Below are 22,021 nucleotides of genomic sequence, written 5' to 3' on the forward strand. Positions count from 1 at the left end.
ACTCTTTAGAGAGGTTTACAGTCTCAGAAATGACTGTGTCAGTGTGGGGTTGAATAACTTCTATTTCCTTGAGGGGCAGAGAAAGAAACAGATGCATGGCTTGTGTCTGGATAGAGTTGTCTGTATCCTCCAGTCCTAAGGGACTGTGGAGAACTTTATTATCAAGTGTAAGGAGTAAGTAATAGACCCATAAACCAACACTTTTTCAGTCATCTTGGGGAATAAGCATTAAGACTCTGCAACAGAGGCTTTAAAAAAAGGAGTAAAGATTAAAAGAGTGATTTCCTGTTTCTTGTAGTACAAGAACTAATGGGCACTTAAAGAAGTAAGAGGCTCAGCGTTGATATTTTTTGTTGAATTGTTAGCTCATGTTTGGAACTCATTGCTGTGAGAATAGTGTTTATTTCCAAAAGTGACTGGACAAATTAATAAGAGAAAGGTTTATCCAGGTTATTAAACATGAAGTTGTCCTGCTGTTTCTGGTAGGTGGAACCTGGAAAGGTACCAGAGGAATATCAGCAGGAGCTTCTCTAGTCAATTGGTGTTCGTTCTTGTTGGATTTAGGATATTGAAGTGCAGGGACCTTTGATCTGTTTCATGATGCCTATGAAGTCATTAAGAAATTCAAGTTTTTAAGAGCTCAGTAGTTTGAGCAAAACAACAAGGCTGATGACCAAGAGCTGTAGAACTTTATCACTGATCATTGTATTCATTTTTCTTTTCCTGATGGTCTGGTTTATTTTGAAGCAAATCGACCTAAACAGTCTTTATACAAAGCTTTTGGTAAAACTGTGATGTCTTCTTCTTGTAGGTGCTAAAAGTGGATGGTGCTTACGTTGCTGTGAAATTTCCAGGCACATCCAGTAATGCAAACTGTCAGAGCAGTTCTAATTCAGATCCAGATCCTTCTTCTCTTCTTCAAGACTGTAGGCTGCTCAGAATAGATGAATTGCAGGTACATCTTTGTGAAACATTGAGAAAACAAACAGTATTTTGAAACATCAGCACCGTGTGCTTAATTGCATCTTTAAAATCTTACCTGTGTTTTCAGGTTGTAAAAACTGGTGGAACTCCAAAGGTTCCTGACTGTTTTCAAAGGACACCTAAAAAGCTGTGTATTCCTGAAAAAACAGAGATCCTAGCAGTAAATGTAGATTCAAAAGGTAAGCAGGACTTAGCCTGTAAGATACTCTGTTGGATCCTTTATTACCTGTCTCTCTTAGTGGAAAACAACTACTGTCAAACCTAACATAAACAGTCGTTTCCATTGATATTATTAGTAAGTCCTTAGAAGTGTATTAGCTAGGAGTTCTTTTACTGGATGCCATCAGTAAAAGACATTAACTTTTTTCTTTGTGTATCTTTGAAGGAGTGCATGCTGTTCTGAAAACTGGGAACTGGGTTCGATACTGCATATTTGACCTTGCCACAGGAAAGGCTGAACAGGAGAATAACTTCCCTACTAGTAGCATTGCTTTCCTGGGTCAGAATGAGAGAAGTGTCGCTATTTTCACAGCTGGTCAGGTTTGTGGTTTTGTATCTCAAATCATTTATCTTCACTTCTGTCATCTTTGAATCGGATGGTACAGCCTTTTGTAAGGCTTTTCCAAAGACTGTCAAAGAGTAGTTCTTCAAATGGGTCATGAAGGATGTGAGGCTACAACTGATATTTTGAAGGTACAAGGGCAATAGCAATCTAAGTCACTTAAGCACTTTTAATAACCTTAGTCAAATTCTACTTTGAATAAAAGGTAAAAAGGGAAAAAAAAAAGTTGACCAAGTAGTTCCTGTGTTAATGTAGACTTGTTATGTAGCTATGTTTTGGAACCGGGTTAGATCAAAATCCACTCTTCAGAACAAGTGGAAAGGTTAACAAAAAATTTCTGTATTTGGTACTAAAAGTGATAGATCAAGGTTTTGTGCAACTCTTTCTACTATCCAATGTTAAGTATCCTATTTTATCTGATTATATAGCTCGATAGTTCAGGTATCCATGTGAAGAGCTGAGAAAAATACAAAGTCATTTTAGTAACTTCCACAAATGCAATATACTTTGCTTAGGATAGTTGAAGGAAATGTTTTTTGGCAAAAGTAGTTAATTTGTGTGTATCATTTCCATATATTCAACTTTCTTTGGAGCATTTAAGTAAGTTAAAAGTATAGGTACTGTCTGTTTAGTAATGAATGTCATAAAGATGATATTCTTAATAGTATTTACTATGTTGAGCACATTTCAGGCATTTCAGAAAGGGGATCTGATATGCTGTGCCACTTGTAATGGTAGGAGATAATGGTGTAAATGAGAATTTTAGCTAAACGGTTCTCATTGCTGTCAGTCAAACAGAACTGGGAACTTCCCTTTTGGGAAGGATAATATTTATAAATTGTGGATACTTAATGTTAAAACTTTTTTTCCCCAAATATAGGAATCTCCTATTATTCTTAGAGATGGAAACGGTACAATCTATCCAATGGCAAAAGATTGTATGGGTGGGATACGAGACCCTGACTGGCTTGATCTTCCACCTATTAGTAGTCTTGGAATGGGTGTTCATTCCTTAACAAATCTTCCTGCTAACTCGACCATCAAAAAGAAAGCTGCTATTATCATTATGGCTGTTGAGGTAAAATATTTCCTGCAGAACTGTGTGCTTTTTTTTCCTTTTGCTTTTATAAAGTTACGCTTAAAGCAGCTTTGTGTTTAGGTAGGGAGTTGTATTTTCACTGTTTCAAAGAAGCTAATTTCAGCAGAAGATTCCCTTAGAAACATGAAAGAACAAACAAATTTATGTAGTAAAATGAAAGTTCCTTTTTGGGAGTACATGACTTCTATATCAGGCTTTTAAACAATAGTATTTTTTGTAGGCGTTACTTTTAAAATGGTTACCTTTTTATGGATACTAGCAGTACACAATTTTGTTTTATGGGTGCACAGTTTTTCTGAGGAATCCAACATGTTTTCTTCTGAATGCATTATTTTTTAAAAACTTTTTTAAACTACTTTTTTTACTTACCACTTGTTTTTTACCTTATATGTGGACCATATATTAGGAAATCCTGAGAGTCAAGTGAATTTTTTTTTTTTATCACCTGTACAGTTCTGTACTCATATGTGGTGATGTATGAGTTGTTCTGCTGTGAATGTTTATATCACACTTGTAGAAACTTGTCAGTGATTTGGTGCAGTTCAGTCAGATCTACTGTGTGCTATGCTGCCACCAGGAGGTATTGTGTACCTGTTAGACCAAGATTGCTTTCACAGAGGAGTATTCAACCACTGTGGAAAAGCTTCTTATATATGGAGTGAGCCTCCCAGACCTTGAACAGCTTCAATTTGTACACTTCTCAGACTGTGTATGACTTCTTTAAGATAAATATGTAAGAGCTGCTTAATGTAGACGCTTTAGGTTTTTCAGTTGTACCATGTTTCCCATGTTACACGGAGCCATGAAATAGATTTGATCTATGTTAAGAACCCAGCTGTGAAGCCAAAGGCATAACTTTAGTGAGCCCAGTAGCTTCTGCTGCTTAAGCCGGACTTTTAACTTGCCTGTGCCTGAATGTGTGCGGTTTTCTGTTAAAAACCAGTGCTATAATTGAGGTGATGTGTATTCTCAACAGTTCCTGCACTGACTTCCAGTGAATGTACTAGATTTAGACCTTGCCATTAATTTCAAAAAAGGAAAACTAGAAGTACTTTGGAAAATTGTATGTCTGCATTATGTATTTTAAATTGTTAAAATGTTTTATTCTTTCGAGTACAGAAACAAACTTTAATGCAGCACATTCTCCGATGTGACTATGAGGCTTGCAGACAGTACCTGATGAATCTTGAACAAGCAGTTGTCTTGGATCAGAATCCACAAATGCTGCAGACGTTCCTTGGCCATAGATGTGACGGAAACCGTAATATTCTGCATGCTTGTGTTTCTGTGTGCTTTCCAACCAGCAACAAAGAAACTAAAGAGGAAGAGGGTGAGCTCAACAATATCATGAAAATAATTTGAAAATAAAGTTTTTATGCGTTTTCAAGAGTGTTTGAAATAAAGGCTGCATTCTTCCTATACGGTTATGTCAAAATTTAGCACCTAAATGTGTGCTAGCCTTTCAAAGGTGCTGAGACATTTTTATTACTCTAATGAAGTTTTATAAGAATTCAATAGTTAAGAATACTAAGCTGTTTTTAGTGATTGTAAAAGACAAACTTTTCACATCCACATATTAGTTTTAGATTAAAACCAGTAGTTTTCCGCCTTGATATCACTAGTATCCTCATTATATCTCTAGTAAACTTTTCAGATAAATGGTATTTAATATTTTTCAAGTGTTATAACATATGTTAATTCCTCCAATGAGAAGTGCTACTTGCAGTTGACATGTATTAAGAAATGTGAAAGAATGACTTTCTGTTAATGCCAGTTACTGACACCATTTTCAAATGTCAATTAAATACCATTATATAAAAACTATGTTAGCAGAACAAGGTTGCTAAGTCAAGCACTCAAAAATTAGGAAATGCCAGAATGAAGTTTACCCATGTGCTATGCATGGGTATGCATTGTGAAATGGTCTTTAATTACACCGTCATACTATTTTTTCCACAGGACTACCTCATTCAGTGCACAAGATGGACGGTGCTCACCGAATGGGTAGCTATTCAATATTTCTTTTTATCCTCATCATTCAGTGTGTGGCCCCATTCCTTACTTACTGCACACCATACAAACCCTGCACTGAATAATGAATGAACTTCCTTGTGGGACTTTTGTATGGTGCTGTCATTGAAGTTTAGTCATCTATAGACCTTAATTGTTTCACATATCCCTATTTATAAAATGGGGGTAATGCTGCAGCTTCCTCATCTCTTGAAGGTGGTACAGCTTGAAGTTTTTCTATATTCAAAGCTATTAACTAATTTTGAGGGTTCTGTTTGAGAAGTGTAGGGCCTGATCTCATTTTTGCAGTAGATGTTATTTCAAAACTCTTTATTTCAGGGCTGTTCTGTGAATGTTAATTATTTCTGTGTGTCAGACACTTTTTGGTGTCCAGAAATGAGTAAAATGTTTCACAATCATCTGTAAAAAAACTGTTTCACAAAGTTCTGTGTGCTGTTAAATGTGGCAGAAATAAGTTCCAGTTCTCCAAAGTGATGTCCAGTGGCATTTACCACAAGACAATGCTTTCTCCTCTCCTTGCCAAGCTGTTGCTACCTTACTACACGCCTTCCAGATTTTGCAGGAAACAAGGCATGAACAGCTTGCTCATTGTACAACCCTTCATCTTCAGTGTGTCGTCCATCCTGTGCACTGATTGAGGCAGGGGTCTTGTTGCGGGGGGGGAACAAAAAACCCAAGCCAAAAAAACCCACCCAAAACAAACGAACAAAACCCAACTGTGTAACCGAAGATTGTTTTACCATAAGCACACAAGGAAGCTGAAGTAAGGATGCATGGGCAAACGTAATCTGACTTTTCCTGATTTGAGTGCTTGTCTTTGCAACCTTGGATATAATTTAACTTTCTGAAAAATGAAAAATGTGAACCCGATACTTTTAACATCCCTCTGCCTCTCTCTTTCACTTCACAAAAATTGTTTTAAAAGGGATTCATACATTTAGGTCCAAATTATAGACACCTTCCACTGTAACTGTTAGTGATGGCTATTAGGACAAGCTTATTTTCTGTGTATCACCTGAAGGTCAGTGGAGACTACTGTTACTGTCTGTAAGTTATACAGTTCTCTGTTAAACTCTAAGAGATGTTTGATTTAGGAGTAAAGGCTTCAATTCCAGGCTCCAAATATGATGTTCCTTAAGACTTACAGAACATACTGCCCCTTCTGGGCTAGTCCCTGCCTGAGATCCTTCACTCTGCTTTGTATAGATTCTTCCTGAAGTGCTGGAAAGGGAATACTGAGGACAGGCCTAAGGTGTTTTTGTTCTCTGATCCTGTCCCTAGTTGTGCCATGTGCAGTGTTGGAGAAAAGAGTTGCAGGAAAAGTGGCCCCAGACCTGCAGAGCTGGGGGAAGGCTGCTCGGTTTCTCTGTGATTTGGTATCTCCTCCATCTTGCCAATAGAGAGGATCTTGGAAAAGACAGATCCAAAAAAAACGTCTATAGCATGTGAAATAGTTAAAGAGTTATGATACTAAGTTTCAGATAACTTTACCTACGAATTGAGATTTTTCTGGAGAATTGAGACATTTCATTAGACAACAGAACAGCAAATTACAGCTGATGGGTCTCCAAAAACAAATACTAATTTCAGAAGTGGAACAGCTAAATTTAGTTGCAGTTCAGTGTGGGACCAAGGGTAGGTGAAATCTCTCCATTGCAGAGAATGGTTGTGTTACTTGAGGGATCACTCTCAAAGAGCTGTGACCCCCCTGCAAGGAGTCCAGAAGTACAATGGGATGGGTCATGAGTTAAGAGAACTAGTGGATCTTAGAAAGCAATATGACACAGATAGAATGGCAACTCATTTAGAATGACAGGTTCGACTAGTACAGAAGTAGGGAGCACAAGAGTAATATTGTGCTGAGTGCCTGATAGTCATCTGGTGTGGATAGTAGGTGATTTTTGTTTATGAAACCTGCACATGCTTGAGAACAAGCAAAACCTAAGATCTCTGCTACCTCAGGTGGTGATGAATAGAAAGATCTAAAGAATAAACATGCTGTAAAAGCTGACAAGCACCGTCAAATTACCTTATTCTATCAACTCAAAGGTATTAATAGGTGCATTCCAGTTTAAAAAAAAAAAAAAACAAACACAAAAAACATGGATGGGGGAGGCAAATTATTCAGGTCTTAGTACTGTCAGTGGAGGAAATCTGAATGCAGAAGATGTTGACTGTCAGTTTGAAAAGCCTTTAAAGGCAAAGTGGGCACTAGCCATAGCAACCTTGAGACGTGTCCAGAAAGAATAAGTGGAGTCACTTAAGGAATTTTTTTCTTCTTTCGGATATACACATTTTCCTTCTATTTTGTACCAAAAATTGTTAACTTTTGAAAGGAAGATTGCCCCTCTACTGGCCTGTATCATGCTGAAAGTGAATTTTCTTTTGGTTCTTCTTGGATCCCTGGCTTTAGTGATTCATAATTTGCTGTGTAGTGGCTATGCATTCTTTTTGTCAATAACTCCTAAAGAAGCAATGACTGTTACTCTGTGCAAACCTTGCACAGCTGACTGCTGCTTAATCTATGCATTTATCTTGCAGATAAATAGATTAGGTCTTTGATCCAGGTGTTTGCTTCAAGTTGTCCTGTAACCGTACAACTAGGCATTTTTTAATATTCTGTATAGTACTTGGCGCAATTTAGCCCTCATGGTGACTAGGACCTTTAGCTGTTACGGTACCTAGGGTTTGAAATGTTAGAAGAAATGCTCTTTCTTCTGATGTAAACTGATTGTGCTACCTTATTATACTCATAACACAGTTTTCCTAAGCATGCTTATATATAGATTGTACATCTTACAAGCCCACAACTTTGCATTGTTGTTCATAGCTGCTCATGGTGACGTGTGGTGTATGTGTGTGTGGTTTGTTTTGTTTTTTGTGGTGCTCTGGGTTTTTTTTTGTTGTCGTTACTTTTGAAGCCTGGACTCAGCAAGTTCCTGGACTCAGCTATGTGTAAATCCTTGTCTCTCAATGACAGTGAAAGCTGAAAGCTTGTTCTGGAGTTTAGGTGCCTTGCATTTCTTTCCTTGATGGCCTTTTAGAAAACAAACCCAGTCAGAATCATGGTTAAGCTCATCCAAAAAAAAATTCATATGTGAACCTACTCTGTCCCTCTAAGTCTTAAAAAATAAAAATAAATTGGTGGGAACATTTCATGATTAGTGACATTTCATTCTTTATACTCCTTCCTTTATAATTTTCCCAAATGAAATTTTGCCACTAGTGCTTTTCTTAATTTTTCAGAAGCAGAGCGCTCTGAGAGGAATACATTTGCTGAAAGGCTTTCAGCTGTGGAAGCTATTGCAAACGCAATCTCTGTTGTGTCGAGTAATGGTCCAGGAAACAGGGCAGGATCTTCAAGTAGCAGAAGGTAAAATGACTAATGCTTTCTTGTTGTTTTTTGTGTGTGCTGATTTCCCTATGAATTACCAATCTCGTATTATTTTTTCCTTCATTCTAGTTTAAGAATGGGCTCTATTGCTAGTTTAAGGTCAGATTTCAGTTCTTCAAGCACCAAACTAGAGCTCTAGTGGGGTTTTTTCGAAGCCTTTTATAGTATGAGAGCTGATAGTGGGATATTTCTAAACTAATTCTGTTTTCTGGGGCTGGGACATTGTCTCCTCAATGGTAAAGTGGAAATGCTCCTCCTAGGGTAAAAGGAATGTCAGATAGTGGTAATAATGCCCATCAGGTGCTCCTCCCTGCAAGAGGTGATGCTGTGGTGACTAGAGGTGTGTTCTGTCTTGATATGTTGCTGTCTGACTCTTCTTCCAAGGCCGTTATTTTCTCTTGCAACAAAATGGAATACAGGAATGAAAAATACCTCTTTGCTCATTCTTTCCCATGCTGAAGAAAAACTGAGATAAGAAGAGTTTGTTTTCCTTTTTTCAGCATTCTAATTGTAAATGAAAACGAGATAGTATTTTTACATTGGTTTTGTATTCAGTTTGCGGTTAAGGGAAATGATGAGGAGATCCTTGAGAGCTGCTGGATTGGGCAGACATGAAGCTGGTGCTTCGTCGAGTGATCATCAGGACCCGGTTTCTCCACCAATAGCTCCTCCCAGCTGGGTTCCAGATCCTCCAGCAATGGATCCGGGTAAGTCTGCTCATGTATCATGTTAAACTGTAGAATAAGAGATTTAATAAAGGAATCAATGGCTTTTAAGGTGAATCACTTAGATTTCAGTGTGAGATTAAAATACCTATTGTCCTTGAGGTAGCAAGACATGCTTTATGAGTTTACTGAAGACTTAAAAGCTGTTTTTAAATCCAATATGTGTCGTTCTAACACTAGGGTCAAACTTCTCTAAAGTGTATTTTGTAAAGTCGAGTTATGTTACTAATCTAGGAATGTTGCCGTTTGTAGGAAAGAGTACCAATGAAATACAGACAACCTGCAGTGTGCTAGACATTGCAGAAAGCGCATGTTGTTAGGGATGTTTTTATGTATTGATATACATCCTGCTGTTCTGTTTACTGAAAGATGGTGACATTGATTTTATCCTGGCCCCCGCTGTGGGATCTCTTACCACAGCAGCGACTGGCACCGGCCAAGGACCTAGCACCTCCACGATACCAGGTGAGGACATATGGCTTCTCTGATTATGTTTTAGAAGGAGAATGATCTCAAAAGCTGTCTTTGCTTGAACGGACTTTCTGCGTATGAAAATGCCTCTTACCAGATGAAGGTTGGCTTGAAGCAGAATTTCACAACTGTGCAGAAAGTACATGAAGCCCCATGCTGTGTTTTATATAAAAACTCTTTTTACCTGGGGAACAACAAATATGTAAAATATGGTAATCAGCATGAAATTGGGATTGCCATCTCCATTTCAGAATATGATTTGCAAATGAAATTTACACTACTTCAGTGAAATGTTGCTGAAAATGGCAAACCTTGAATAGTCAAGCAACTGATTAATCACCCCAGTGAAACATTGAATTACTTGCCTTTAATAGGTAGTCATTTTTTTAAGGAAAAGCAGTTTCTCTGCAATTTTTTTTTCTCATTACAGGTCCTTCTACTGAACCATCTGTAGTGGAATCAAAGGATCGGAAGGCAAATGCTCATTTCATACTGAAATTACTATGTGATAGTGTTGTTTTACAACCATATCTTCGAGAATTGCTGTCAGCCAAGTAAGGATTTTCATATGAATTCTCACTATCCTTTGTAATGTTTTATCACCTGAATTTTATTACATAGAACCCTTTTTAAAAAGGTTATTTGAAGGCACACTAGTTAAAATGGAAAATGTTAGAACAATGGCTGTGTTTGCATCCTGCCATCCCTTAAAGTTGGGTCTAATGTTTAAAACACATAAGGATGCTTGTTCAGGCCATGGTTTTTCTGTTTGCACAGGATTAGCAGTGCTAAGTTTTCATATGTCTGTTTCCTACCTCTCCTGTGTATAACAAAAACTTTCAGTGTGTTTTGACTTGTCTGTCCTTTTTATTCATAGGGATGCAAGAGGCATGACACCGTTTATGTCAGCAGTTAGTGGCCGGGCATATCCTGCTGCAATTACAATTCTAGAAACTGCACAGAAAATTGCTAAAGGTACACCAGTTTCACTGGTTATTAGCGTGTGGTTTCCTTCTAAAGTTTCGCATGTGTGGAGATTCATTATTAACAGCACTGCTTTTTTGTGTGAAATTGTGTGCTTGAGCAACTGGTGATGGTGATGAACACCTCTTTCCAAAACACTGTATGTTGCTGCATATTTTGGAAAATTTGCTGTTATGGAGTATCTGCCTCTTTTGTAGTGTGTATATTATCATAGATTTCTATGAATATTACTATTTTTGTGTTCTTTATAGTGTTCTTTATAGTCTTTTCATGTTTCATTGCTTTACAAACATCAGTGGATAAAGGTACCATTTTTCAGTAGCACAAAGGTATTGCCTGGAACTTCTTTGAATTGGCAAAAAAAGATATGATAAAGCAGTATGCCAAGCTAGAACCTGTTCCTGAAAAGACTTCTAAACAAACACGTTTTGAGACTCTTTTGACATTGGTATTTGTTTAGGAGAAATATGCGAAGTTGAACTTAGGGAGAAACTTAAGATGATTAGAACTGTGACCTAACAAGGTCTGTAGGACTGTGCGTGTTTCTTATAAGAATATTGCCCATAAATTATTTTTTAATCCAGCAAAATGGTGATTCACTGAGTTGATTAGAATATCAATGAATTTGAAACTGGGAAAGAGTTGGTGGTTGTGTTTTTCAGTCAGGAATTTGCAGCACTTTCTATAAGAAATACCTGTAACGTGACAAGCAGAAAGCGCTCGCAAAAAACTGACAGATTTTATTCAAACCTCTAAGTCTGTATGGGATTTCGTAATGGCAAACATCTGTCAAGTATGGTTTCTGTTGGTGGTTTTTCCTATTTTGGATGTATGTTGTTTTTTTTTTTAAACACTGGTATTCTATTCTTCTAGCTGAAGCAACTTCAAGTGAAAAAGAAGATGATGTGTTTATGGGAATGGTTTGTCCTTCTGGTACAAATCCAGATGACTCTCCATTGTATGTTCTGTGTTGTAACGACACATGCAGTTTTACATGGACTGGTGCAGAACATATTAATCAAGTAAGGCGCCTTTTTTTTTTTTTTCAAGTAAATAGTAATGTGTTTCAACCATGTATTGTGTTAGTCTACTAATCTAATTTTTAAATTATTAATGTTGCATTGTTTTAATTACTGTAACATTTAACTCTGGTGTAGCTATTGCCTCCTATAATTGCTTTGTACCTCAAAGCTGACTGTACTGGTCAGAATATGCCTGTTTGTGAGTGTGGCATTTTCCCTCTGGCTAGCTATGGCAAAAATTTTTATGGAAACAGCTCTTTGGAAACACTGAGTATTCTAAATAACAACAGATTTTCACTTTCTAGAATTGACTTTCTTTTAAGTGAAAGTATCAGTTTTCACAAGTGTAATTTTATTATAACATGTAATGCTGTGATATTGCAAGCACTGTAGGGAGAAAACGATAATATTTTTGGTAATTTTTTTTTTAGGATATATTTGAATGCCGAACGTGTGGCCTATTGGAATCTCTTTGTTGTTGTACAGAATGTGCAAGGGTCTGTCACAAAGGACATGACTGCAAGTAAGTATTGTGTTCTGTTTCTTATAATTAGTATTTTGTGGTTTCATTTATTTACTGATAGTTAATAGTCTTTTTCATTGGTTGAAGTGTTCAGCTATTAGAGAGCAGTAGATTAATAAAATATTTAAAATATCTTTTTTCCCTCTGCTGTGTAAGATTTATTTTATGGGTCAGAGTTGGAAGAGTAACCTGAAGCAGTCTTGTACTTTTCACTTTGTAGAAGTTAGAGTAAATGAGTAAGTCCAATACCCTCAAAGTGCTTAATATTCTAGGAATAATATATCTAAATAATACCACGTTTTCATTTTGGGTGCCTCCAGGAGTCTGCTGAAGCCAGTGAATCCTGATGACAGACCATTCTTGTAAACTTCTCTGGAAGAAGCATAGCATATTAATCTCTTCAGATCGAGTGTAATAAAGGGAGAAGTGAGCCAGCAGTCACATGAACACTCAGGATATATCTGATCAATATGGCAAAAGCTTTTAAGCTGCAGATGTTTTGCGCCACTGTTAGGGGGTGTAAATGTTACAGCATTAATACCCTAGCCATAAGAAGCTAACAGACACAACTATAAAGATATTCTCAGCATTGTAACTATTGCTGAGATTTTACTGCGTATTGTAAGAATTTCCAACTTTACTTTCTTGGCTGGAGGCTATTTTGGGGAAGAATGAATGGTCATGGGTGAGTTTTACTAAGGCACTATCAAAAGCTCTATAGCAGGGGTGTCAAACTCATTTTCACCAGGGGCCACATCAGCCTTGTAGTTGCCTTCAAAGGGCCAAATGTAATTTTAGGACTGTATAAATGTAACTACTACATTTATTATGAGTTTGACACCTCTGCTCTGTAGTCAAACTGCCGTCTTAAAACAAGAGTAGGCAACAAGAATAGCAAATGCCAAGTGTTGCCACATCCAAACTCTGCATTTCTTTTTTAAGCTAGGGTTTGACATCTTGCTACTATAATAAACAGGAATCTAGCAGGAATCTGATTGTGTACCCAAACACCTTCAGCCTGTGTAGGAAACACTTGGTGTATTACTGATCAGTGGTGCATCTCACCATTTCCGTTTCTTGTAGGCTCAAACGAACATCTCCAACAGCCTACTGTGATTGCTGGGAAAAGTGCAAATGTAAAACACTAATTGCTGGACAAAAGTCTGCTCGCCTCGATCTCCTTTACCGTCTGCTTACCACCACTAATCTTGTTACCATGCCAAATAGCAGGCAAGTTCTTATTTACAATGGCAGAATAATTTTTATTATTTTTAAATATGTGGTGTATCATATGTCCACTAATTAATTCTTCATTGCAGGGGAGAACATCTTTTGCTGTTTTTAGTGCAGACAGTTGCCAGGCAAACTGTGGAACACTGCCAGTACAGGCCACCTAGAATTAGGGAAGATCGTAATCGTAAAACTGCAAATCCTGAAGGTAAGAGCTATTACAGTGAAATAAATGGCAAATTCCATATTTCGGTATCTCTTTCTTATATTGCTTTTTTGTCTCTTTAGATTCTGATATGCCTGATCATGATTTAGAACCTCCTCGATTTGCCCAGCTTGCTTTGGAACGTGTTTTGCAAGACTGGAATGCACTGAAGTCCATGATCATGTTTGGCTCCCAGGAAAATAAAGACCCGTGTGTATTTACAAATAGTTGTCAATGTAAAGTTTGATCTGATATTTGAGACCTGCTGACTTAAATAAAATTTATTTCCTTTCTTTTTGTTTTTTCCAAGTCTTAGTGCAAGCAGTAGGATAGGTCATCTTCTGCCTGAAGAACAAGTTTATCTTAATCAGCAAAGTGGAACTATTCGCCTGGACTGTTTTACGCACTGCCTTATTGTCAAGTGTACAGCAGATATTTTGGTGAGCACTCAGTTGTGTTTTACATAGATTTTCTGAATAATGTGATATTGTAGCATATCTCAATTGATACGCTTGGAGACTAATTTGAAAATAACTTCGAATTAGTTGTGGTTTTGTGAATTTATACCGTTATGACCGTGGTCTCCCTTTGAATCTTAATCTGTCTTGTTTCATGCTTCTAAATTATACACCATTATTGGGTTGTAATGACGTGTTTCTACAGCTCTTAGATACTTTGCTGGGTACTCTGGTAAAGGAATTACAAAACAAGTACACTCCAGGACGCAGAGAAGAAGCTATTGCTGTCACAATGAGATTCCTGCGTTCTGTGGCAAGAGTGTTTGTCATTCTTAGTGTGGAAATGGCTTCCTCCAAAAAGAAAAAGTGAGTGGTGGGGGTTGGTGTGTTTTGGTTATAGTGGTTTTGGTTTTTTAAATGTAAATCTTTATTCTCTTAATAAATTAATTGATACAAATCAACAATAGGAAGAGACATCTGAATCAATTTGTAGTCTGTAGGCAGCATTGTGTGCAAAGATGCAAACATGCAAACTTCAAGATTGCACAATAGCTGCTGGTATGTCATGTAGTTTTTTAATACAACCCTTAGTAAACTTACATGTTCGTACTGAGCTTTTCTGTTTAAAACGTTAGGATTTTTGCAAGGAGAGTTTTTTAACATGTTAATCAAAATTACTATCTGTGGTTGTTTGCCAGTAGTAGATTTAGGTATCCAGCCTTAGACTTGAATTATTAAATGATAAATGTTGTTAACTGACTTGAATAGCTGTTCATATTATTACTATACACGCTCAGATGCATGTATCTGTTAAGGATAATTGTCCTAACTTTTTGAAAAAGAATTTATATTGCCATAAATCTTTTTTGTAAAAAAAAAAATACATATTTGACCTTTTTTTTTTTTTTCTTAATATTTTTTCTTGTAGCAATTTCATTCCACAGCCAATTGGAAAATGTAAACGTGTATTCCAGGCATTATTGCCCTATGCTGTTGAAGAGTTGTGCAATGTAGCAGAATCTCTCATTATTCCAGTCAGGATGGGAATTGCACGTCCTACAGCACCCTTTACTCTTGCTAGCACGAGTATAGATGCCATGCAGGGAAGTGAAGAACTGTTTTCTGTGGAGCCTCTGCCACCCAGACCATCATCTGACCAGTCTAGCAGGTAAAATTTGCTAAATCTCTCTAATCCTTCTTTTCAAAGACTTCTTAAAAGTGGTTTTTGTTTGTTGTTTTTGTTAGCTTTCCATTAGCAGAAGTATGGTGAGGCTTCTTATTCTGGCCAGGCATTTGGGAAGCATTTGCCTACTGACCAATTTGTATAATAATTTAGGTTTGATGATGTCCAGAGGTCCAAATCCACTTTTTCTTTTTTTTTTTTTTAAAGTTCTAGTCAATCTCAGTCATCCTACATCATAAGGAATCCTCAGCAAAGACGAATCAGCCAGTCACAGCCAGTTCGTGGCAGGGATGAAGAACAAGATGATATTGTTTCAGCAGATGTGGAAGAGGTCAGTTTTTCTTTTTTTTTGTAATTTTTTTTTTTTCTTCTCAGGATGGTATGTAATGCATTAGTATGAGGTTAAATGTCTGAAGCAGAAATCCATGCATCAAGACCTCCCATTTGCAGAAGACATGGCTTAGTATTTTGTGAAGTCCTACTGTGCCATAAGCACTTTGTTTTAAAAGAGCTTTGTAATTGTTTTTTTGTATTCAGTGATATTTAGTCATTTCAGAGTATGCTAAGTGCCTTGCGTTTGATATAATTACAGTATGATTTAGAATGCTGATAAATACATGTGTAATTTCCTTTAGATATAATCTTATGCTATATTATAACTTACTGTTAAAACACTTCTTAAGTCTTTCAGCACATGGGTGCTATGATGTGGGTTCTATTAGAGAACTACAGGGTCTTTTACTGCAATGGTAGCTCTTCAATATTTCGGAACTAATTCCTGGTTTTGTAGCCAGTGTTACTCTTTCAGCATCAAAATCTAATGTCCAAGGCTGTATTTTATTTGTGGGCCTGATTTTTTTCCACAAGACTGTGGACTATACAATCATGTACAACTGCTATGGCTGTAAAAGTATTTTCTGTTCACATCAGTTCAGTTATGAGGTCATCTTTCTTACATGTGTTTTTTTGTGTCATAGTTTTAAAATAGAATTTTGCACTGAGTTTTTAAAAATGTGTAGATTATCTCTGATGTAGAAGATATTCTATCACTAAACCATATTGCTCTTTCCAGGTGGAGGTGGTTGAGGGGGTAGCTGGTGAAGAAGACCATCATGATGAACAGGAAGAACACGGTGAAGAAAATGCTGAAGCAGAAGGACAGCATGACGAGCATGATGAAGACGGTATGTATAACATACATCATGGACATTACTGCTTGGACTAACAAACCGTGCATCAAAAACAAAAGGCATCTTTGGAGTCACCAGTGATGATATGTGAGACTTGCATGAGTAGAGAGAATCAAAGGGTTTCAGACTACACATCTTACAAAAGGAGATGGTGCAATTATAGAGAACTTGTAGCAAGCAAATACATGAACATTCTTATTTTTCTCTTTCTGCACAAGTAAAAAATATTAAGGTACCAAAGAATTATTCAAACAGAAAAACCCCACAAAACAAAACCCACCACATATAAAACAACAACCAACCACAAACCCAAATGTGCTTGATTAACAATACCTATTTTGCCTTTTGTATTTGTTACCGTAACATGTTATTGACATAAGCCATTTGAAGGACTAAAAACTAGCCTAGCTATTGTATGGCTAATGACAGAATAGTGGTTATGATAGGTTGTTATCAAAAGGGATCTGAATCATAGCGAGCCAGTTTTCAAACCAATAACAAACTATTAAATTGTGGTTCAGTATTTTGTGGACAAAATTAATCCATTATGTATGAAAATTCTTGCCATTAATATGACTTACCTTGTACTTGTTTGGGATTAGATGGGCCAAAGCTATGATTTAAAAAAAAAAAAATAACTTATTCTCTTTCTGACTATGCCTTGCCTTTCCAGCCAACCCATTTACAGTACAGGAAATCTGTATATTCATTTACTGAGTATTTAGAACATTTATTTCTCAAAACTTACGCTTGAATAGAGCTTGTATTTTTTAATTAGATTTGTTTGTTTGTTTGTTCGTTTTAGTTTTCAGCTATTCCTTAGATACTCACTTGAAGCGGCATATGGTTAATTGTCCTAATACCTGTGCCTGAAGAGTTGTGGAATCTTTTGTCTTGGGTGACTAATAGTGAATCCTTGAAGTCTTAATTTTCAGTGTGTGTACAGAGTGCAGTACAGAGAGAGGTGGTTGCTAATTGTTAGAAAATAAGAAAATATGTTCCAAGTATTGGTGCATGAAAATAAGAAAATATGTTCCAAGTATTGGTGCATGTTTGCTCTGCCTTCATGACCTCTCCCTCCATATCCATGAACCTTTGCTATAGTAAGAGGCTCTGAGTTTTGCTTAATGTGTCTTACGTGAGTCACAGCAGTCATTCTGTTTTTTTTTTTTCTTTCTAAACTTGGGATGTTTTTTATGTTGTTTTCATAGGCAGCGATATGGAGTTGGATTTGCTAGCTGCTGCTGAAACAGAAAGTGACAGTGAGAGCAACCACAGTAATCAGGACAATGCTAGTGGGCGCAGAAGTGTCGTCACTGCAGCGACTGCTGGGTCAGAAGCAGGTATGCCACTTGATCTTGTGTTTAGCCTAGCCGTTTAAATTTAGATATTAGGATGAAGTTGTACAGGGAAAAGAAATGTGTCAGTGATTGACTATGGCTTTAATTAGGGCAGAACTGGCTTCATCTAAAAAAAAATACTATTCTTTGCCTTTGGATCTGGACTGTATCCAGCACTCCAGAGGTATACTGGAGAATGTTGCTTCCCAGCTAGACTGAACAGAGCAAGGATTACCTGGTTATGATGTTTTAACAAATAGGTTTCCTTGTAATCTTATCTTCCTCTTTTTTTTTTTTTTCCCTCTTCATCCGGCTGCTTCCGTCCCGCCTCCACCTTCCCTGCATTTCTTGCTTTTCCTTTGCTTTTCCTTTGCCTTTCCTTTGCCTCTAATTGTAAGGTACTACACTGACTTTTTGGACAAGGAGATGTGCCCTATCTTTTTTGCTCTTAGGTAGCTTCTGCGCTCTTGTGAAGTGAAATGTTTTCGTTCATTTTTAATATAAAAGTTTGATATGGTTTAAAACACAAAACCTGATGAATCATTTTAAGACTTTGAAAGCAGCTGCTCTATGGTCCAGTTTGGAAGCATAGTTTTTAGAATTCTTTGTCTGGGGGCAGAATCAGTGGAAAATTTTCAAATCAAATTATTATTTAATTTATCTTCTGAAATGTAATTAATCTTACTGCTTTTTTGTGAAACCTGTGGAAAATTAGCAGTATGTTACAAGGATAAGTTATAAAAGATTTTCAGTAGCGGTACTTGAACTGTAGTTTAGTTTAGAAGTAGTTTAGAAGAAACTAGTAGTGTAGTTTCTTCTCATGGAAAAAGTTTACAACACTAAGGTGATACATGTATATGTACACACAGTGCAATTGTCAGTTTCTGTTTGTTGCTTATTTTCCTCAATAGGAGCTAGCAGTGTTCCAGCATTTTTTTCTGAAGATGACTCTCAATCAAATGATTCCAGTGACTCTGACAGCAGCAGCAGTCAGAGTGATGACATAGAGCAGGAGACCTTCATGCTCGATGAGCCTCTGGAACGAACCACAAATAGCTCTCACGCCAATGGTGCTGCCCAGGCTCCCCGTTCCATGCAGTGGGCTGTACGGAATACTCAGAACCAGAGGACTACCAGCACTGCTCCTTCTAGTACATCAGCCCCAGCAGGCAAGTCTGAGTAAAACGCACGCATGAATGTCAGTTAGCTCTGGCTTTGTTCCTTCCTCTGTTTTTATTTGTTCTCTTAAGGATGAAATGTTATCTGTTTGTCTTAGAAGGACACTGCTGTCCTATCTTGACTGTTCCATTTCTGGTTTTAAATTTTAAAAAAGGAAGGATCTGTTCTAGTTCTTAAGAAGATATGAATATGCTTACTGCTAGTAATTTTTTGCTAGCTACAGTTGTGATGTCAGTAATATCTACAAGTTTATTTCTAGAAATGTTAATTATGTCAGTCAATACAGAAAATATGCAGCAAAGATGAAATAAATTCGTTATCATACCTTCTCTTATGTTTAGCAAGTTCAGCAGGCTTGATTTACATTGATCCATCAAACCTACGTCGGAGCGGTACCATCAGTACGAGCGCCGCAGCAGCAGCTGCAGCACTTGAAGCCAGCAACGCGAGCAGCTATTTAACATCTGCAAGCAGTTTAGCAAGAGCATACAGTATTGTGATACGGCAGATATCTGATCTGATGGGGCTGATTCCCAAGTACAATCACTTAGTGTACTCCCAGATCCCAGCTGCTGTGAAGCTGACTTATCAAGATGCAGTTAACTTGCAGGTAAGAACATCCAGATCTCCACAGAGAAACATGATTTCATTACAGTTAGGCTTTTTAGGTAAAATCACAGAATTGTTGAGGTTGAAAGTGACCTGTGAAGATTGTCTAGTCCAAATTCCTTGCATGGTCAACTGAAAAAGGCTGCTCAGGACTGTGTCCAGTTAGGTTTTGAATATCTCCAAGGATGGAGACTCCACAGCGGCCCTGAACAACCTGTTAAGTGTTTGACAACTGTGATAGTAAAATTTTATTTTCTTGAGTTTAAATGGACTTTCAATGTATTTTAATTTGTGCCTGTTGCTTCTTGTCCATCCCTGAATATCACTGAGAACAGTCTGGCTCTCTATACTTTATACCTTTTTGTATTTATACACACTAATAAGATCTTCCTGAGTCTTTTCTGGAGTCTAAACTGTCCTGGCTTTCTCAGACTCTCCTCAGAAGAGAGGTAGTGTAGGCTGAAGTATCTGTAATTACTGATTCCATTAAATTGGTCATATGTCATATATTATTTTTAAAAGTGAATTTCAGTTGATTATTTTTTTCAACCAAGTCTGATTGGTACCTAGTTAATAGTTAAGTCAGTATTGACTGCTTTGGAGATACTAGTGATCTCTACTAGACATCTTTTGCCTTTTTTCCCCAGGGAGGTGTCAGGGCCCCAAGCCTGACAGTGTTCAAGAAAAGACTGGACAACATCCTCAGACACATGGTGTGAACTGTGGGGTTGTCACATGCAGGGACAGGAGTTGGACTCGACGATCCTCGTGGGTCCCTTCCAACTCAGGACATTCTGTTCTTTTTGACTTGAACTGTTGAGTCTATAGGAGAAGAAAGTTAGTAAGGGCTAAATAATAAAATTAGATGAAAGATTTGTACAGGTGAGCATAGTGTTTGTTGTCCCTTTTTCAGGGACATGATCATTCTTTCCCTGTTACGTGCATATTTTTTGGCACAGTGCTATTGATTGTCGGTTTTTGAAAGTATATGTAAAATGCATCTTCAGGGAAAATAGGTGAAAGGGAAGACTGGTATCTGGCATGTATAGAAAGAAGTTACAGGGACTAACAACATGGAAGGAACTTCAGTGTGTTCAGAAAGTATGTATCAACCTGAATGTGGGCATAGTGTATAAAGTGAAATCATCTCTACTGGATTTAGTACAAAAATCAACTGTCAGAGTAATACCGCTGCTTTGGGGAGTCCAAGAAATCAGGTGATGCTGTTTTCTGTTAGTAAAACTGTGTGCTGAGGTGTGAAAAACAGATGACAATATATTTACTTGTAATTGAGCCACAAAGTATTTGCATGGTTCTAGTTTCACAATGTGATGGGAGAAAAAGGGAAAAATATGCAGGCAAACAAATAAGACAAAATAGTTTTAATATGGAGGAGGCTAAAATCAATTTCTGTTCAGGAGATTCTTAGTGGGAAAATATTGTCTGTGCTGAGCGGAGGTTACCTTTTTGCCGCATGAGTGCACAGCAGAGCTCGGACAGCACGAGATTTGTATCTGCATGTGAAAGTCTGACAGTGGAGGTGTCATTTGGGTACAGATATGGAGTTGAGACAGCATTTTATTAGTTTAGTGGATACAAGAACATTTGAAGTGTGAGAGATGTTTTTGAAGACCAGAATGCAGAGGAATGAAGAAAGCAGACTGATGCTGGATAAAAACCAACCAACCAAAAAGAACAGGTCAATGGAGTTGGCAAATGGCAAGAAAAGCAGGCTCCAGAGCCAGTATTGGGCACAGATGAGGAAAAGATTGAACCAGGAGGAGAGGTTTATATGCAAACATAGTTCTCTATGCAGGTCTTAACTTTGTCACCTTCACTGAGTAAGTTGCAAGGGATGAAGAATTGTGAAAGATCTGTCTGGTGCATGGCATAGCAGGATGAGGGCTGTTAAAGCTACCAGAAAGTCAGAAATTGGACCAAAATCCCCAAGATGTGCACATGTGGGAGATGCTGGGTGGTCATAAGGTGAGGAGGAGAAGAGATGCCCCAAAGGGAGAGAGGGATGATGACACTGCTTTGCAGACACCGAGGTATTAAGTGAAGAGAGCTACAGTAACTCAGCAATCCCAGTAGAGCTTTCAGAGACTGTTCATTGGTCATTCCTGAATGTGTTTTTACAGCCTCTTTGTAGTGAACTGGGTGTAACTGTAAAAGCTGTGGTGGAGGCTTATGTTGAGATTACATTCTCATCATCTGCTTGTATTGTTTGCAAAACTCATTAAATCTCATTTTCCATAGAATTATGTAGAAGAAAAGCTTATTCCTACTTGGAATTGGATGGTTAGTATCATGGACTCTACTGAAGCTCAACTGCGTTATGGTTCTGCGTTAGCATCTGCTGGTGATCCTGGGCATCCAAATCATCCTCTCCATGCTTCTCAGAACTCAGCCAGAAGGGAAAGGATGACAGCCCGCGAGGAAGCCAGCTTGAGAACACTTGAGGGAAGACGGTAAGAAAATAGTTTGATTACTGCATGTGATATGAATTACCAGTTTTACAGTCAAATCTTCTTGTTCACTGACTTTTTAGGAATCCAACTTTGTAATGCAGCAGTGTAGTTACTGTTTTAAGTTGGCTTTCTGTGTTGTTGCTACTGTTTGGTTTATTCTGACAGGCTAGATTCATCTTGAGTATTAACTGTTTATAATATATTGCACCTGAGCTGCTTGTATCATAAAACTATGATTGTTACTCTTATTATCACACTGTTTTTGTGGGCCTTTTTGAGTTTTTACATCCATATTTCAAATATAGAGACTAATATGTAAAAGATGCATTCTGCTGTGATGCCTAATCCCTCTCTATTCAAT

General features: G+C 37.5%; 1 protein-coding gene across 12 annotated transcripts in view; it reads left to right on the forward strand.

Annotated features, from left to right (window-relative positions):
- The window catches only part of UBR5 (ubiquitin protein ligase E3 component n-recognin 5), an 83,854-nt gene that overhangs the window by 46,718 nt on the left and 15,115 nt on the right, over positions 1 to 22,021 (forward strand). For 5 of the 12 annotated variants that reach the window (XM_082044299.1, XM_082044304.1, XM_082044306.1 and 2 more), the window contains 25 exons: positions 812 to 955; positions 1,052 to 1,163; positions 1,370 to 1,524; positions 2,427 to 2,624; positions 3,765 to 3,975; positions 4,605 to 4,649; positions 7,923 to 8,049; positions 8,626 to 8,777; positions 9,165 to 9,260; positions 9,697 to 9,820; positions 10,144 to 10,241; positions 11,124 to 11,272; positions 11,704 to 11,795; positions 12,879 to 13,025; positions 13,115 to 13,233; positions 13,314 to 13,440; positions 13,541 to 13,670; positions 13,894 to 14,054; positions 14,617 to 14,856; positions 15,079 to 15,202; positions 15,944 to 16,055; positions 17,273 to 17,404; positions 18,313 to 18,574; positions 18,926 to 19,190; positions 21,449 to 21,660. In XM_082044299.1, the coding sequence (XP_081900425.1) occupies positions 812 to 955; positions 1,052 to 1,163; positions 1,370 to 1,524; positions 2,427 to 2,624; positions 3,765 to 3,975; positions 4,605 to 4,649; positions 7,923 to 8,049; positions 8,626 to 8,777; positions 9,165 to 9,260; positions 9,697 to 9,820; positions 10,144 to 10,241; positions 11,124 to 11,272; positions 11,704 to 11,795; positions 12,879 to 13,025; positions 13,115 to 13,233; positions 13,314 to 13,440; positions 13,541 to 13,670; positions 13,894 to 14,054; positions 14,617 to 14,856; positions 15,079 to 15,202; positions 15,944 to 16,055; positions 17,273 to 17,404; positions 18,313 to 18,574; positions 18,926 to 19,190; positions 21,449 to 21,660 (3,734 nt within the window). The remainder of the gene's footprint in view (positions 1 to 811; positions 956 to 1,051; positions 1,164 to 1,369; positions 1,525 to 2,426; positions 2,625 to 3,764; positions 3,976 to 4,604; positions 4,650 to 7,922; positions 8,050 to 8,625; positions 8,778 to 9,164; positions 9,261 to 9,696; positions 9,821 to 10,143; positions 10,242 to 11,123; positions 11,273 to 11,703; positions 11,796 to 12,878; positions 13,026 to 13,114; positions 13,234 to 13,313; positions 13,441 to 13,540; positions 13,671 to 13,893; positions 14,055 to 14,616; positions 14,857 to 15,078; positions 15,203 to 15,943; positions 16,056 to 17,272; positions 17,405 to 18,312; positions 18,575 to 18,925; positions 19,191 to 21,448; positions 21,661 to 22,021) is intronic. The other 7 variants (XM_082044307.1, XM_082044301.1, XM_082044309.1 and 4 more) reach the window with 4 other exon arrangements.

The sequence above is a fragment of the Streptopelia decaocto genome (assembly GCF_964273445.1).
Source record: "Streptopelia decaocto genome assembly, chromosome: 2".
In the NCBI taxonomy this organism is placed as follows: Eukaryota; Metazoa; Chordata; class Aves; order Columbiformes; family Columbidae; genus Streptopelia; species Streptopelia decaocto.